Genomic DNA, 18165 nt, shown 5'->3' with positions numbered 1-18165 from the left:
TATGAGTTGTATATGTCTCATAGAAATCTACTTCCTGCCTTTTCCGTGAAATATGAAATAGAAAACTGTGGAATATAAAATCTTCTATTTGTAATAACCTCTTTTATTAATGCTAGAAGGTTCTTAATTATTCCCTTCTATTTCAAGTATCTCTAGTTGGAAAACCCCATGGAAAGAAATCCATTTAGCCAGAGATGGCAGGTTGAGGTGACTGCAGCCTCTACAATATTAGTTCCAACCTGTGGAAGGTGACAGTACTAGGAGAGGCTTCATTTCAATGGAAAAACTCTTGTTGGTGAAGTGGAAATTCAGTCTATCCCATAATAATGAGGTTGTTCAGAGTTCACATATTTTGTCTGCTGAGGGCACTGAGTGCCAAAATGGATGCTTTGCCAGGAGAGATACCAAGGCATGCAGATAGACTTCTATTGACTTGCAATCATTAACAGCATTTCCTGGATTTGAACTATCTTCCAGCTTTTTGAACGCTGTTTAGGAAAATCCAACAGCTCTGCATTGCCATTTAACAGACAGTTTCTAGTGAAATTTTTATTTATCCTCTAAAACAGATTTCTCTTTATTTAGTAATGGTACCTTATAAATAAGAATAATGACTTTCCTTAGATCTCAATGTTTATTTTCACACTCGTGTTAAATGTACATGCCAAATTTTGTTATTCTCTCTCCCTTTCCCACCATGCAGTCAGTCATCCTTCTTTTCTTCCCTCTAACTAGTTGTCAGCTAAAGAACAACTGTACCCTCAAGAGTTATTCCTACGAGAATGTAGGGAGAAACCAAAGCTCAGGATTCCTTTAAGAACTTGTCCTATTTGGTTTTCAGTAGAAACTTAGATTCTTGATTTCACAATATTATTTAATATCCATTTCTCTTTGGGGCTTTTTTCGTTTCTTTCTGTATGAAAATGAAACATGCAAAATCCTGGATGTAACTATGAACTGCTGGTCTGTGGCTCAGGAAAATTTGATTTTGTTATGCTCCCTTTCTCCTTGGAGGGCTAAACTTCTTCCTGGGATGTCTTCTCCTCAGCATGTTCCACAGCATGAAGCTGCAATAATGTGCTCAACCAGAGGAACGACTGAGACTAAGCTATATCACAGATGTTACTGTTCGGCCCATACTCTGTAGCGTAGCCTACAGAGTAGAATGGGAGTATGAGGAAAATTGTTTACAACTTCCCCGGGGCTCTGCAGGAGCACCTCCAAAATCAAATATCAAGTGCTGGAGGAAAAAACCTGTATTTTACCACCATTTATACCACAATAGTCATATCACTTGGTTTCCAACTTTTTAGACCCATTTCCCTGTGCAGAGAGGCTGGCGAGGAATCTGAGAAAGGAAGTGATATTCTGCAGAACTAATGTGGTAAACATTGCATCCTTCCCAATCATGACACCTTCATGATGGAGACTGCCTAGACTCTGTTTCAGAAGACCAATGTGATCAAAGTCAAATTATCTTGTTATATACACCGAGAAAACAATTACAACTTGTGTCAATGATAGCTTCTCCATGTAAGAAGAAGTGTTGATGAAGTGTTTCTTGAGTATATTGATATCATATATCTCGATATATATTTCTTGATATTTTACAAGGGATAGGACGAGGGGCAATGGCTTTAAATTGAAAGGGAGTAGATTTTGATTAGATATAAGGATGAAATTTTTTACAATGAGGGTAGTGAAACACTGGTGCAGGTTGCCTAGAGGAGTTATGGATGCCCCATCCCTGGAGGTGTTCAAGGCCAGGTTGGATGAGGCTTTGAGCAACCTGATCTAGTGGAAGATGTCCCTGCTCGTGGCAGTGCGGTTGGAACTAAATGATCTTTAAAGTCTCTTCCAACTCAAACCATACTATGATTCTATATATTACACCTGTTGACACAGGTATAGCTGGTTTTCCTTCTGAAAATAATGCTTTACCTGAGATCTTCTAAGGTCAAGCAGGAGATTGTTGCAAAATTCTAAATTTAGAGTCTTCCCTACACCAGATGTGGTTATGTGCTGCCTTTTTAATTTTTACATTGTATTTCTGGCTAGGATATGTATTAGAGAGCAGAAATACCATGTTGTCTGGTCCTCTGCTTCCAGTTTGTTACTGCAGTTCTGATTCTGCCCCGTCTCTTGCCTTTGGCTGCTGCCAGATTCACAGCACAACTGCGGAACTTTGCTTTAAGAGAAGAACAGGGGCGTGCAGTGGCAGCTAGGAAGCACTATCTAGTAGTTGCTTAATATTTTTCAGGTTTATTCAGAGGTCTAATTTTTCAGTCATTTCCACCACGGCTAAGAAAGAACACATCTAAAGCAGCACTGAGTTAACACAAAGCACTGTGTCTGCAACAACAAGCTGGAAGTCAAGTTTAAAAAGGAAACCTTGACGCACCTGGAATTTGAAGTTGACAGCCCCCTTAATTATTCTGCTTTTGTCAGACATAAGAACACAATGGAAGTCTTTCTTTTCATGCCTGTTCCTAACAATTAATTTTCTAGAAATGTGCTCATCTCCGACTGACTTGCCGAACGGACCCGAAGCCCTACTACATGAGCAAGCTATGGTGGTGTGGGATTACCCTCCTTGGGCTTGGAGAGGTGGGCAATTTCACAGCCTACGGATTTGTCCCCGTTGCCCTTGTTGCTCCACTGGGATGTGTGTCTGTCATAGGTGAGATGGTTTGCCATTTCTTGCTTGGGTACCTCCTTTAATCAGCTCTCGTTTGTGACTGGAGGAATAATAGTGCAGGAATTGCAGCAGGAACACAAGGGGAAAATGCTAATGTCGTGGTTTGAAAAGAAATTATTCATATAATTACATGAGCTGACAGTTTAACATAAACCCTTTACTTAACTCAGAGACTCTTCTAATATCTTTCCATAGTTTCGTCTTTTGTGTCACTCTGTGCTCTGCTAGTTCCTGCCAGTTTGTCACCCACTACTGTACCAGCATTGATGGTTCTGCAGGTCCCCAGAGTGGAGGTCTGGCATCCTGCTGACCCCACAGAGCCATGGTCTGATCCTGAGTACCTACAATGTGTTTTCTATGTTACCATCGCACCAAGCGGTTTCTGCTGCCTGTCCCCTGCCCATCACTGTGATTCATGTTGACATGGGCAAGCTTGCTTGACTCTGCAGTGTGTTACAAAAAAGGCCTAGAAATTTCCTGAAATCTTTAGTTTATTCATGGACATTATCGAAGTCATTCGTTTGTTCCTTCATGTGCAGATCAATTGGGCTTTAGCAAAAGTCCTATCCTTAGGACTCAGTTGATACAATCTTACTCTTTACTTCATGTGTTTTTTTGTAATTAAAGTATTGGCAGGTGTGAGATGTCTGTTTCTTTGATAAACGAACATACATTTTAAAATATGTTATTGTGTTGTGCTAATGCAAAGCAGAGTGGACAGGGCAATATTGTACAGAAGCTTTGAAAACAGAAATACAGGGTGCAGCTGTAATCGAGTCACTTCATGTCCTGAAACATCCAGGGCTGAGATATCAAACAGCTCTGCATACACTGGAGCCCACTCGCTTGCTATTGAGAAGCGATAACATTTCATGGTCTGTCTCTAGCTACCAGTTTCACGTTTGGAAGTGACATTGCAGTGAGTGATTCTGCATTCCCAGTATTCTGTGAAGGTAGAAAAGATGAATTATCTTCCTAGTGGACTGCCTGGCTGTAGTGAAGGAGGCAGCCAACCAGATGTGGGTGGAATTTTGGGAAGAGAGAATGAGGAAAGGAAACTGCAGGCAATTTACTGTAACCTTTAATGTTAAACTATTGCAGAATTTTGGAGAATGGGATATAAAGCCATGGTAGTTCACCATTGGAGGAAAGATTTCTCAAAGAAAGGGATGAGATATTACTTGAGATGAAAATGTAAATTAATATGACATGTCCCAGTGTGATTTTGGTGGCAGTAGTTATATCTTTAATAATTGTACACGTTTCCAGATGTCTTTGAACATAAAGGAACACCGACCAATCTAACTTGTTGCCTGAACTGAATAAAATGCAGATACAGAAAATGAGAAAGAAGTAAAACGCAGCAGGAAGGGAAACAATTCCATTGGTTATCAAGTTGTTACAAAGAAGAGGTCACATTTAAAGCTGATTTTTATCTGGGTAGATTACTTCTTCTTTACCTTTGCAATATGCAAATAAATGTTGCATCTTGTTACTCTGCTCTCTATTTTTGCTTACTTATAACAAATATCAAGAAACCGTTTTCCTAACTCTTATATATTATCAAAATTCTTATCCACTTTTTTTTTTTTTTTTAACTGACCCAAAATGTTTATCCTGGAAGAATCCAGAAAGCACTTTAATATCTTATATTCTATTCCCATGTATCAGCTGACGGTATCCGTTTCATAGCCCAAACAATAGAGATATCTGCAATTCTATTTAGTCTAGCAAACATTCCCTTAAGGAAGGGAAAGTAAAAATTATGTAGACAGCCAATTACAACAATAACTTCCCAGTAACACTTCCTACCACGAGATACTTTCCTGGCTTCTGAAATTAAAGCCAGAGAGAAAGAGCACATCCTTTTAATTTTAGAAGGATTCATCATTTAGGGCAATGGCAAACTGACCAAGACACACGCACATTATCTGCTAACAGCTGGGCAAAGGGTAGTTAAGATGGCAGGTCTTCTGATTTAAAAGATCAGGAAATGTTTTTCTCGTTAAGTTGTGACCTCTTTTAGGTGCTGGAGTGTGGACTTTGCACAGTTTAGTTGGCAGTTGTTTTGAGGTATTGTTGAATGTGTGTGTTTCATAAGTCAGTTTTTAAAATGAAGAAATTAAGCACTTGGTAACAAACTCCAAATGTTTAGCCGAACCCTAAGTCCACCCTTCTGATAGGCATTTTTTCCTAAATTTAGTATCAACACATCCCACAGGGTAAGAGCTGACTTTCACTGACATTGGGTATTCAATACCTGTGGTGTACTGAGGGAAAATGTGCTTTGTGGTATGCCCAGTCATCTACTGGACTCTGAAGATCCCCATCACTCTGGATCTGCATGGAAAGTTTCCTTTGCTTGAAAACCAGGGTTTTGGAGGAGGATAAGGCAGACTGGAGCCTCTGCCCAGGATGAGTTTGGAATGTACTCATCATATATCTCCAAACCTCTGAAAGAGGAAGCATCCTGGCTCTTAAAATAGATGGAGCCAACATCTATTATGCTCTGCTACCACATTTAACCACATTCAACTAAATTTTGCACTTAACCTGGTATCAATTAAATAGTGAAAAGTTTGTGCCTCATTCTATTGAGCTGGGTGCTTCTGAGGGCTGTTTTAGAAAGAATCCAACACCACAGACCATGAATTGGCATAACACCAGCAGATTTTTTTTCTTAGAATTAAGCTTCAGAGACTATATTTTTCTTCTTACACAGTGGAAGTATTTCTGTGTGTGGTTGCAATGATGCAAGCTCTACATCTGCTCAGGGTTTTAAATAGTTTGAGAAAACAGCAGTTGTTTTTTTCAAGAGGAGAAATTGGTAAATTTTTAATTTAATAATGGAGGAGTAATACATGTTTGATGTGATCAGTAAGAAGCTTTTTATACTCAAAAATCAGAAATCATATTTTACATGCTGCGGTTTTTAGCCCATTGTCTTGCTTTTGCCTTCATTAAGTGCAGAAATAACGTGGGGGGGTGTGTGTGAGGAGAGGCCAGTGGTATCAGAGATCGTTTCTTCTGCAGTTTTCATCATTCTGTAGAGCTGTTTACACTTAACTCACTTAGATTGACATTATTGAGACCTCTTTGCATTTTTATATGCTCCTTCTAAATCGCTGTGGGCCAAGAAATTGCTTTAGACTTTGAAAACTGATATCCATGATGGTGCTTTAGGAAAATGATTCTCATATTCTCATAGAAATGGATTTCTCCCACTCACTGTAATGTAACATCTTTGTGGCCCAAGAACTTGGGATTTTGAGAACTCTGTTACTAATGAGAACTGAACAACATTCACCAGGCTGTTCTTTAAAGCAGTTTAGAAAATGCAACAAAAGGATTTTCAGGGTTCTTCTTTCTCTCTACAGTGTGCATGTCCTATAAACTAGTTTCCAGAACTAAGCTCACCATAACGGTCTCTCTTTTGAGCAATTTCTCTGATATTTGGCTTGTTTGTTAATTAGGATATTGTCACTAAGGATGGGTAAAAATTTTCTTGTCTTGTCCACCGCTTTCCCAGTACTAATATTTAATCATGTTAGAAATGTAACATGTTCAGGGTGCAGAGTAACTATCAAGACGTCATGCACCAACTGATTAAATTCTGTAATATCTTCCTTTGCATTTAGTTCCCCATCAATATCTATTGCATGGACTAAGAATAGGTTTGGGTAGTTAACCAGCTGTGATGAATTTCTTCTCAGATGTCTTGGACAGAACTAGCTTTCTGTTTAACTCCGCTATGCATTCAGGTATTCTTTAATTTTCTCCAAATTTGTGTTAATCCTCCCTGACACAAAGCTCTGATCTTGAAGGAGACCCAGCTCCCACCAGATCTGAATGCATCCATCCTCCTCATACCTGAACTGTCTCCCCTGTCAGCTCCAAAATGACCCACAGTAGGTCAGCAGACTGGTTTTCCTTGAGCTCCTGCTCTCGTCATGAGCAAGACAGTACATTTGAGATGTAGGCAGGATAAGATGAAGGAGGTTTTAACCTAATAGTTTTGAGGCAGAGAGATTCTCAGTCATGAATGGTCTATATGCAGAATCCACCATGGAAATAGTGCTACAGGCACTGAAAGGCAGCTGTGATTTATCTGTCCCTGCCTGCAGAGTGCACATGGACTTGCTTTGCTTTGTGCATGGGCATTAGAGGCAGTCTGTGCTACCTGTCCTTCTGTCCAACCCCTCAGTGGCCCTTTGCATGGGAGAGAGATATTTTAGTCTGCTGCAAGGCTGTGAGCACAGCTTCTTTCTCAAAACCAACTCCTTTCCTTCTGAATGTGCTTAATAGAAATGTTTGGGCACTTTTTTTTGTATAATTTTTTCACACTATCCTTCAGCTAAACCACATTCCCCTCATGACCAGCAGCCTCACCAGTTCAACCTTTTTTCTTGTCTTACTCTTAGTGTGCAATTTCCAGATCCCCTGTGGAATTAGTGGCACTTTCTCAGGAAGAGCTGCTTCCCATTGTCTGCCCCCTTCAGCCTCCTGCTTATTTAAGGATTGGAACCAGATGATCTTTGAGGTCCCTTCCAACCCTAACCATTCTATGATTCGATGATTCTATGAAGCTGCAGTGATCAAATGTACTACCTGCCTCATCATCTCTCCAGATCTTTCTGACTACATGGCAGCTACAAGTGCTTGGGTTTGGGGATGGAATAAGTCATGTCCATCTGCTTCTCTACCTGGATGGTCCTGAATCACTTCAGCTTGAAAGGTAAACTGAGAGTCTGCCTGTATAAAGCATACTTTAAGGTCACATCTTAAAATGTGACCAACAACAGCTGCATCTTCACAGCACTGCTCAACTGTTTTAGTGCAAAATCAGCTGGGTGATCTTCAACTGCTTCATTAAGTGCAGGCAGACCCTTAAGTTGCGTAAAACAGCATAAATGCTTGGGCTCAAAGTGAAATGTTTTTCTTATTGCACAAGCTGGGAAAGAAGCAAATATTAAACAATAGTCTCCAAATCATGGCTAGTACTCCACCTTTGGTATTTCATCCAGACCATCAGTGAAATGGGTACAAAACTGTTCTGCAAAGTAGGTGTTTTTTTAATCTGACTGACATGGTCTTAGCTTTGCCACCAATCAGTTAAGCTTAATAGAACAAACATTCAAGACAAATACTCAATTTTGTGTCTTTATTGGAAAACTTTTGGACAAGAAAGAAGCAGAAAAAACAGTTTATGCATTTATGAGGAAGGTACTAATGTATTTAAAATAGTGCATAAAGCTAATCTAAGACTTGAAAAGAGGAAAAGGAAGGATATACTAATATGTAGTCATAAACAGTGCTGAAAAAATTATTTAGGGTAGGGCCCGAGAAGAAAAACAAAGGTAAAAAGATGAGCTTCATAAATAGCCTCAGTACTATGAAAACAACTTAATAATGAAAAATACTTATTTGTGAAATAGTTTTGGGTAGGAAAAATAAGTGATAGACACTTTTTCATTTGAGTCTTTAAAGGCTGGATTGGACAAAATGCAAAAATACACTCCTTGGATCAGTATGTATTTTCTACCTTCAACTTCTTTTGTATTCTATTCCTTTCCTAAAGAAACAATCTTAACTACAGCTTTCATGTCTAGGAGGCAGAGGAGTTGTTTTGTGAGCTGGGTTTTCACTATTCAGTGTCTGCTAGGGGCAGAACCCACATATCACCTACTCTATTTCTATTTGTGCTGGAGAAAACCTACATATGGAGATAATCGCACACTATCACTCTCCTGGGAGAATCAGTGTCTGACTAAGCTATGTGTAGCACCATTACAACCGTCCCTTAAGGCACTTAATTGCATATCATGCAGAAAATGGACATTTTCTACCATTTTTTTCAATTTGAATAGAAAATCACCCGCTTCAGTGAATACATATTCATTCAATATATACTGAATATCTATTCATTCAATAATGAATACTAACCAGCCTGTTTTATTCTGATGTATGAGAATTGAGCTCCTGAACAAACTCTTTTTTCCCCATTTTCTATCCTATGGTTTTTATTTATCATGATTTTGATGCACCACCAAGTCATAATATTTTTTCATTTGAAATACTAACTCCGTATTTCGAGATTGGAGAGTTTCATGAGCCTTCAGAAGGGCTCTGTCGTATAGATACAGATATTTTACAGCATCTATTTACTTCTCAATTTGTATATGTCAATATAAGCATGATGCAATCAAGGCACAAAAGGAACTCAAGTACTTCGTTAGGATGTTTTGGTTCTCTAATGTTCAATCCTTAACAGATCATCATCTAGATTTTCTGCCCTTCTCTTGATCTAGAAGGCTATCTGCCACCGCTCTCAGTGGGAGAAGGATCTGTGCCTAGTTTTGAAAATTTTACCTTAATAATCACTTAAAAAGCTAAAAATGTTCTGATACATCCCAAAGTATACAAGTCTTCTCAGATGACCAGGGGTGCGGTCTTTGCTGCAATGACTTACAGGCTGATAATTTGGGCTTAGAGTTGTGCATGTGTCATGTTGGGAAAACCAAAGGTTCAAAACCAATGAGGCTTTAGAACAATGATAAATTGCTTGGTTTGTTACCAAGCTGTTGCCAGCTTATACTTTGACACAATTTTTTGTCCGCGTTTCTGTATTGTTGTATTCTATTGCTGACCAATTAAAATAAAAAAGAGACTAGTCCTCACTCTGACACAGACCTCAATCTCTATAACTCTTTATAGCTTTAAAAAAAAAAACAACACAAACAGGCAAACAAATCAACAGTTGCAAAATACATTAATACTTTTCAGCACAGCAATCGCCTAAGTTCCTCGGTCTATTCATCCATAGAGTTGAACATAATGTTTAGTGATTTATTTCCCACATCAGTATAATGGTGGAGGAGGAGGAGGAGGCACACAGCTTCTGTGACAGAGGAGGAGCAAGAGGACCCTGACATGGGAAAGGGAAAATTGAGGCTGGATGGTAGGAAGTTAGACTCGTGCTGCAGTGAAGGGGTGAAATCATGATGAGGAGGAAGCTATCTGGGAGAAAAGAATGAGGGTGTTGAGGAGGAGAGGTGGGGAGACAGGCACATCTCACTTGCGGTGTGAGAGATGATACGGAAGGAGTGGAGCACAACGATTTCAGCAGGGCTGCATTTAGGAGCTGAATCTGGGACACAGTAAGGGCTTTAAAGCATGTATCTATCTGGTGGGCTTAGCTGTGGCCTCTATCTGCCTTCTTCTGCCAAGGATTCACAGGGTCCTAGGATAACTGAGGTTGGAAGGGACTCAGGAGCTCCCTAACCAAACCTCCTGCTCACAGCTATGTCAGCTTGGAGGCCGAGGCAGAGAGGAGATGGTGGGGAGAACGTGCTGGCCATCTAGCATATTGTCTTAAACCGCTTTTTCTGGAGGAGTTAATATCTTAAGTAGCTAAATGAATCTGAGACTGTGAGTTGGAGCCCAAAGGAATTAAGGAAGAAGGAACAGCTGTGAAGGCTGTGTCTTTCTCACCGGGCTCCTGGAGTGCACTTTGCTGCCTGCTGTATGTCTTGCCAGCCAGGGAAAGCTGCAAAGCCAGCAGAAGGTAAAGCAAGTAAGCGCCAGCCTGCACTCCTGAGGCTCACAGGCTCCCTTCATACCCCTCCTCCTCTGGCCCATCATTTCTAGTGAGCCACTGTCTGTGTCAAGACGATCTGCCCTTGGTTTCTTTGATTTAACCTGGCTCAAACCCATCCTGCAAATGGAAGAACATAAGAGATTATTTAAAAGTCAAGCTTATGGAGCTTAAACCCCAGAAAAATAACAAAATAAAAACAAAATTTAAATATTGTCTTGGGCAGTGTGTAATAACAAGGTGCTCCGTGCTCTCTTGGCTGTGCTACTGTAACTTGCTTAAAATTCTGACCTGAAAGTAATAGCTGGAGTTTGCCAGGCTGCTGCTGATCAGTCATGTATGTACTCTAGCATCTCATCAGTTTTGTGTGACTGTTCTCTGCTTCTTTGTTTAAATTTACCCCATTTGCTTTTATTTGCTCTTTCTTCAACTTTCTTTTGCAGATGAAGTTGTGGTGGTTATTCACAGAGACAGTTATCTTCTGTGTTTAGAGTCTCTCCTGGGTCTCACTCTTCTCACCTTCTTGGTGCACTTCCCCTCCTACTTCGTTTTTTGCCAATGCCTCCAATCCCAAATGGTCTAGTATACATTCTCAAAACCTCTTCTATTTTTAGATTCCTCTACACATTACACATCATAAAGAGCATTAATTATACATACATTCCGTTAAGCTCATGATCTCTTGCGCATTACCAGCTATCTCTGGAGAGTTTGCTGTATTTGGATGCATTATTAAAGCAGATGACAGGCTGAGTGACAAGTTTCATTATCTGGCTGCATTCCAGCGCTTCTGCCAGCCTTAGAGATTGTGATCCCCCAAGCTGCCATGTGTCATCTCCAGAGGAGTAGGCAGCACAATTTTGGGCATAATTCATCTCACCCCATATTGGATGCCAACATTGGAATTGAAGCCTACATTGCATTTACTAGATCTCTGCTGAATGCGGAGAGCCCAGACAATGGAGTACTCAAAAAAAAAAAAAAATCACTAAGGCATCAGTTTGTTAAGCAACAGGTCTTTGCTGTGACATGACTGCCTAGGTGGGTGGGCTAGGTGGGGTTTGGTAGAGCTATGACAGCAGGGAGACAGAGCAGTAATTAATTCTGGCACTATCTTGGGTTGACACTGCTTCTTTCGTGGTTTTTGTCCTCTCTCTTTTCTACACCTAGGTAGCTCTGCTATTACCAGTGTTGCCTGGATACCAGTGTCTTTTCTCTAGCAAAGTTGTCACTGAAACATTAAATAAAGAAAACTCTGTCAGGCAGCTTACTTTCAGTGAGGCATTTTCAGTTGAAGATTCTTTTATTGTGCTTATTCATTTGCATAAATCTCCATCACTCTTGGTACAGTTCAAATTTATGACTGCTGCTGTATCTGATTTTCTACTGTCTGGATAACTGAGACATGATTCTGAATTCCAGTTCTCTGTTTACCTCTTGGTAGAAACCTCTCTAGATTTATCCAGAGTACATCTACTAGCTAACCACAAATTAAATTTTCCATTAGAACGATAGAGATAATGAGGCAAAGACAGTTGCAAAAAGGTAGAACTGTTATTTGCAAGAATAAACCACAAATTCCACACTGTAGGCAGGATGCTCTTGTAACAGCATCCCATGATTTAGGTTCAACATGTCCCTTCACTGTCCCTCCTGGGAAGGGTCTTTCTTTGAGATTTCTAAATGAATCTAACACTACCAATGCACCTTTCCCAAATGCCTTTCCTCATCTCTTTCACACAGGAACTATTCAGCCTCTTTTCTTCTCATTAGAGGTAGATTCTCTAATGTTGTGTGCTGGAATAGAGCTATCTTTCCCAGGTGGCCAACAGTCTCATCCATCTTAAGTCCAACCCCTTCTGCCTCTCTAGCACATGGCCACACTGAGCTGCTTGCCGGAAATCCTGGCGTGACCACTACTGCTGCTCACTCCACCACTGCTGTGCATCGCAAAGAGGCAGGGCTAGGAGCTGGCAGGGTAGATGCAAGAGCTGAACAAGGGCAAGAGTTGCCCAGGGAACAGGAGGTCATTTCCAGTGCTCACTTCCATTTTTCTCCTTTCTCGTTACTAGTCACTCTAGAAGACTGTGGGCAGTGCTCCTGTATGGTACATATCTTGGTTCTTCCACCTGCATGTTTGCAGACTTCATGACCACTCTCTTAGTTCATACTAAATACTATGGCTTGCTTCCTCTCGATTGTACTGCTGCTACTCATAAGCTTCTAATAGACTGAAGTTTAATGCAGCCGGATTTTATTCCTCTGTGAGGCAGTTTGCCTCGAGCAAATCCATAGAGTGAGTTGATCGCAAAATTGGGAGTGCAACGGTAAGGCTGATCGGTGCCCAGCTTTCCTGATGCTTCCACATATGACTGAATCAGAGCAGTTTACGCAGTGTCTGCGTGGGAGCCGAGAAGGGTATTGCAACTCTTCAACCACGTAGGAGCCTCCTGGATACGTTTAAAACCTGATAAAAACTGATGGTTGGTTGGTTGTTTGCCGGAATGGACTCCTGGCTGGTTATATCATGGTATGGTGCAACAATAACAGCCATGAGATATATTTAAACTTGGCACAGGGCAGCTTTTTGCTATAGCACTTGATATTCTAGCAAATACAAAAAATGTCTTCTGATTTCTGTTCTAGGTGGTGCATTTATTTCTGTCTTATTCCTAAAGAAAACGGTGAGGGCTGCTGATATATTGGGTAAGTAAGCGTTTGCTAATACGGACATGTGTGTCGCCATATGCTTAAGCAAGCTGTAACTCTCACGCAGCCCCCACCTTCACACTCCCACTTTCCCGAGCAAGTGTTTTGAGGCAGATACTTTCAAAATTGGGAAGAAGTGACAGAAAGAGAGAGAATCTTCAATGCATGTGGAAAAGACTACATTCCTAAATCCTCTGCTCTTATAACCATAATTCATTCCTTGTGTATCTTTATTGCTCAAATTTATTTTCATTGTCTATTTTTGCCTCTGAGGTTGTATTTAGTATTATCTTTATGAGTACAACACAATTTTAATAAAAACAATGAAGTTATTGAGTTATCCATTCATATACAATTTTTTTTTTTCTTACTGCATAGGCATTGCACAAAAATTCAAGCTCAATTAAAAGTGACAAGTTCCCTTTCAGTATTAATTTTATCACCTCAAAGAACAAATAATCATGTTGTCAAGTGTTTTATTGGGAAACATGGTCTTCCCTGTAAAAGCATGTCAACTTTTTGTCTGTGTCCAAGATTTTTTTTGCATCTCAAAACTACCCAGCTTGAGCACAGTAATAGTGAGAGACAAGCATATTTCAGGGTTTGGGCTTTACACCAAGCCATCTTGGCTGGGACAGCACACCTGATGTTGCCACAGGGCATCTGATATTTCTTTGGGGTTCCTAGTGTCTAGGCTTGATTGTTCATACTATAACGAGAACATCCCAGCTGCTCCTGTGAATGTTCTGGAGAGATCTGTTCAGTATTGTTCCAGGAATACTATATAATATTTTTTAGGTTTGGGATCCAAGTTTGCCAGCTCAGCTGCTACATTCAAAATCTCCCCTCCCTTGACTGATCATGTTTCCCTTATGGCCTTATACATTGTGTGTTGTTTTAAGTAGTGTTCAGCACTGATTTATTTTATTTCTGTGAGTTTGACTTTGCAAGAAGGATTTAACAATGTTGCTACATTCCGTAGGAATGAGCTGTATGATGGGAAATATGGTGATGTTTTTGCAAGCACATAAATATAGAACAGTTCTGCTTTTCTAAAGGAATTGTGTGCGATAGCAGTGCCAGCAAAGCCCTCCGGATGTGCTTTGTTTTGTATTCCTGAGCCTTGTATTCCACACCGATTTATAGGTTTGCCAACAATTTTAAAGATTACTTGAAAAAAATAATTGATTAGCTAGTATCTTCCTTAATCCAATACAGTTCATAGGCTCATGATCAGCGCATTGAGGTATCAATGATACCTTGATGAACATCTGTGTTTGTCAGCTGGCTGTCCACAAGGCAGAACTCCCAGTTTTTCATTAAAAGCGCAATAATGCAAGTTCGACCTTGAAAAGGGGCCCTGGCAATCTAATGGCTGAACAGTCTTTTGCAAATCAACCTTTTATAAAACAGTTCATAGGTCTGCAAATACAACATGGAGCGGCTAAACTATTGGCTTCATGAGAACTTCACATAAGCATTGGATAGGAACACATGTGCTGTGCCTAATGATTCCAGGGCATGTCCATAGCTGGTGCAGATCTTTGTGGCCGCACTGACTTCGGGAGAGTTATGTTTATTTATGTTGGTTAATGATCTAGCTATCTGCCTCAGCCAGAGGCAGTTGCAAGTAAGCAACTCGTCTTTTCAGTTTAGGATAAATTTATGTGACCTGCTTTGCGCCTGTGAGAAATACGAAGGATTGATTCTCCTTTGTCATGCACGTGGTATTAGAATTGAGAATATTTGAAAATGCATTGCTGAGTTGGAACCCTAATTCATGAGGCTCTACTGACACCTTTTTTCATATTTCCAAAATCCTTTGAGTCTTTAGTAAAAATTACACTAGGTAAGACCACAAGTGCAAGGCAACCTAATTACCTAACCCCAGATCTGGTTAAACGGACTTAGAATTTTCTTCCAGAAACTTTCCAAACCAACTACAGAGCAAGGATTACAATGATTACTAAATATTGTATTACCAAAATAATGTGTCCTTTTCTTTACAGGAGGAACACTGACAGTAACAGGGACATACTTGTTGGTAGTATTCGCTCCAAATGAACCCCAAGAGCTCACAGCAAGACAAGTACAGAATTACTTAGTAAGCTGGCCTTTTTTGGTATATTCGGTGAGTATCTGATTTATACTTCTCCCTAAACCAGAAAAACTTGGGTTATTGGGATTTTTGCAGCATTATGAATTAGTGGCAGAAAAACTGCTCCTGAAGATAAATTATGTGATTTTCATAGGAGAGAGAGCAAGGCTCTGGGTCATCACCCCAGTCCCCAAGCTGAAAATATGCTGAACCAAAAGATATTTTGAACTACATGCTAGGCGAAAGTCACAGTTGTGCAGGATTAACAAGAATGGAAAGATTTTGAGTTTTGATGGGCTTGAGGGAAAACCTAAATATTGGCACTGTTTATATTTCCTGTATATGTGTTCATGCCACACTGTCTGCATGTACATCTAAGTTATGGTGCTTTTCTGAAGCGTGAGGGACTTGTGCTTTTAAAAATCAAGCTGTATATGCTCTTGGTCCTGCTTTTTTGCTTTCACATCACTCTGTTTTATCTCCATGCTGTCAAGCCTGACTGAAAGGAGCTTTGTATGGAGTTGAGATGTGGAGAAGCGGCCTGCTTCACTGCCACTCTGGTTAATCTGAACCTGAGTTTGAATTCAAGTACAAAAATACCATTGTGACTAAAGTATCTGTATACAAACTTCAAATAGCATACGTCGTCTTTGATGTATTTAATTAGCATCAGGAAGAAGACCAGAGTGAGTAGGAGGAATTTCTCTGTCTCTTTTCCTCTGGAATGCTGAAAATTTGTTCCTCTAGCTTAATGTAAAAGATGCAACATAGAAGCTTCAGAATCAGTTACTTTTTTCCCAGTACAGTGACTCACTGAGTTACACCATTAGTGCCCAGGCTTTTCTCAGTAGGAAGCTCAGTTAGGAAGCCACTGAGTAGACAGTTTTAGGACCTTAACTTTTTAGCCAACCTGCAGACTTTACATACCTCTAACTACCCACAAGACTACCGATTAAGCAGAAAGTATATGCTACCGCAAAAAAATGCTGATCCTCTTGCTCAAATTTTTTGTGCATTTTAAAAGCTCCTGAAAGATGGTGATACAGCTCAGTGGAAGAAATTAAAGATCATGCTACATAAATCACAACGTGCACTTTCAATCAGGCAGTAGAGAGGCTTTTGAAGGCAATGCCCAAGAGTTTTGGGATGCTCAGTAAAGGTAGCCTCAGCCTGACCAAAAGCTTCAGTAAATCTATGTAATCAACAGATGGAGAAGGACTTCTTTAGGAAGGGGTTCAGAAAAGGGGTCTTGGTGCTCACTGGAGGACCCTCTATCCTACTGAATGCGGTTCCACCTGTAGATACTAAAATAGCCTGGCATTTTAGGCAAGGATTTTAAATTGCTGACTCAGTCATTTTTGTAGACGTGGTGGATGGAGAAAACTCCCCATTCACGCCCCGTGACACCAGAAATTTCTGTGCCGTATGCTATTCACATTTTCTTAAAACAAATAGCATGCTGGAAAAGGGCTTTTCCCCTTCTGAGAACCTTTTTGACTTTGTTTCAGGAAAAGTTAGTAAGAACACAGTTGAATATCTAGGAAGATTGTGCAGTATTTTTCTTAGGAGACATTATGAGGAGGTGGTAGGTAACCCCTGGACTTTATTTCCCCTCTTTTCTCTTTTCCCTGCCTCAGCCAGCATCCAATTTGACATGTACACCATGGGTTGTACGGGAGGGTGGAGCAAGTACACATCAAATCTTGTTGATTCAACAACATATCAAGCTTTATTTGTTCCTTCTGCTCCTTCGATTCATCTGGTTTGAGCTTCTTCTGTCCAAAGAAGAGGGAGGATTGAAAGGCTCCACAAAAGACTCTGAGATACCAGCCTTATTATCCTGGTATACTGCTGGAAGTTCAAGCAAACCCTGCTGTAAACATTCTCTTTGGGCAGGGATCTAGCTCTTCATAATTGTTTGTAAAATGCCTAGCACAGGTTCGCTGCTGAGATATAAAAAAACACAGCAGAAGTTGCAGTTTCCAGTATAAATATATAGTAAGGAGACAGTACAGCAGCATAATGCAGTCCAACAATCTTTCTAAAAGTACCCCTGAAGTGATAAACCATCCCCACGTGGCGCTCCACTGGCATCAGAGGAGCTCTGCAGAAATACACTCTAGCTCCCCCATGAGACAACTTTGAGTCACCTTCCAAGACTTTGCAGTAGCATAATCATGTCTGAGCAAGAACAACTATCTTGGCTTGTTTTCTTTCTCTTTTGCTTATGTGCGCTTTGAGTCACTACAGAAGACATCAATTATAGATGAAGCTCTTAGGTTTCCCTAAACAGAAGCGTAGTGAGTATTGGGTTGTTAATATTTCATCTCTGTAAAATCACATTCAAAGCATTTCTGCTTTTCCTTCAAAGTGCCTAGAAGACCCTCCTGGTTCATTGTTTCCTATGTTGCTGTATATCCCAGAAAAGCAGTTGAGGCAGACAATGTGGTATTTTGTTCTGGTGCCTTCTGGTAATGCTTAGAAATATAGAAAACATCGTGATTATACAAAAAGTGTTGATGAGATGTGGGCTTGATGAGACTTCAGTAGAGATTAATTGTAATAGCAAAAATTATTGTAAGTATGTTGAGTTCTTTCAATTCCTCTAAACAGAATATGTGAAGCTGGTACAATATATGCACCTCCCATTCCTGGATTTTGGATTTAACAGTAGCACAGCTATCAACTATGAGAGTGAGCACTATTTTGGGCCATTTTCAGGAAACAGTTGGGGCACCCCAGTAGGATCCCTGTTTGTGTGAGGTCCTGGTAGGAGCCAAGCACTCTGCTTGCAGTGTGACTCAATGCCTCTCCCTTGTCTTGTGATTAAAGGTGACCTGTTGGTGGGTCACTGAGCAGCAGAGAACCATGGAAGGATAGTTTGGCTGCTGGGTGGCACAAGGTGAGAATTAATTGTTTGAATTTCATGCTTAGCGTGCGAGACTTGACAGAGCTGAGTACACTCAAATAACAGCCCTGAAAAGCAAACATCAGCTTTCTTCCCAGGTTTGGCCACAGGACTGCCATCTCTGGGCCTACACCTCTGCTGCTCTTGGGCCTTCCCCA

At 40.4% G+C, this 18165-nt stretch overlaps 1 protein-coding gene across 1 annotated transcript in view; it reads left to right on the top strand.

Annotated features, from left to right (window-relative positions):
- NIPAL2 (NIPA like domain containing 2) overlaps positions 1-18165 on the top strand; it is a 49684-nt gene that overhangs the window by 18173 nt on the left and 13346 nt on the right. The window contains exons 3-5 of the mRNA XM_009978031.2: positions 2509-2680; positions 12939-12998; positions 15011-15132. Of these exons, the coding sequence (XP_009976333.2) occupies positions 2509-2680; positions 12939-12998; positions 15011-15132 (354 nt within the window). The remainder of the gene's footprint in view (positions 1-2508; positions 2681-12938; positions 12999-15010; positions 15133-18165) is intronic.

Source organism: Tauraco erythrolophus, chromosome 3 (assembly GCF_009769465.1).
Source record: "Tauraco erythrolophus isolate bTauEry1 chromosome 3, bTauEry1.pri, whole genome shotgun sequence".
NCBI lineage: Eukaryota > Metazoa > Chordata > Aves > Musophagiformes > Musophagidae > Tauraco > Tauraco erythrolophus.
This window is presented reverse-complemented; position numbering and strand designations above follow the sequence as displayed.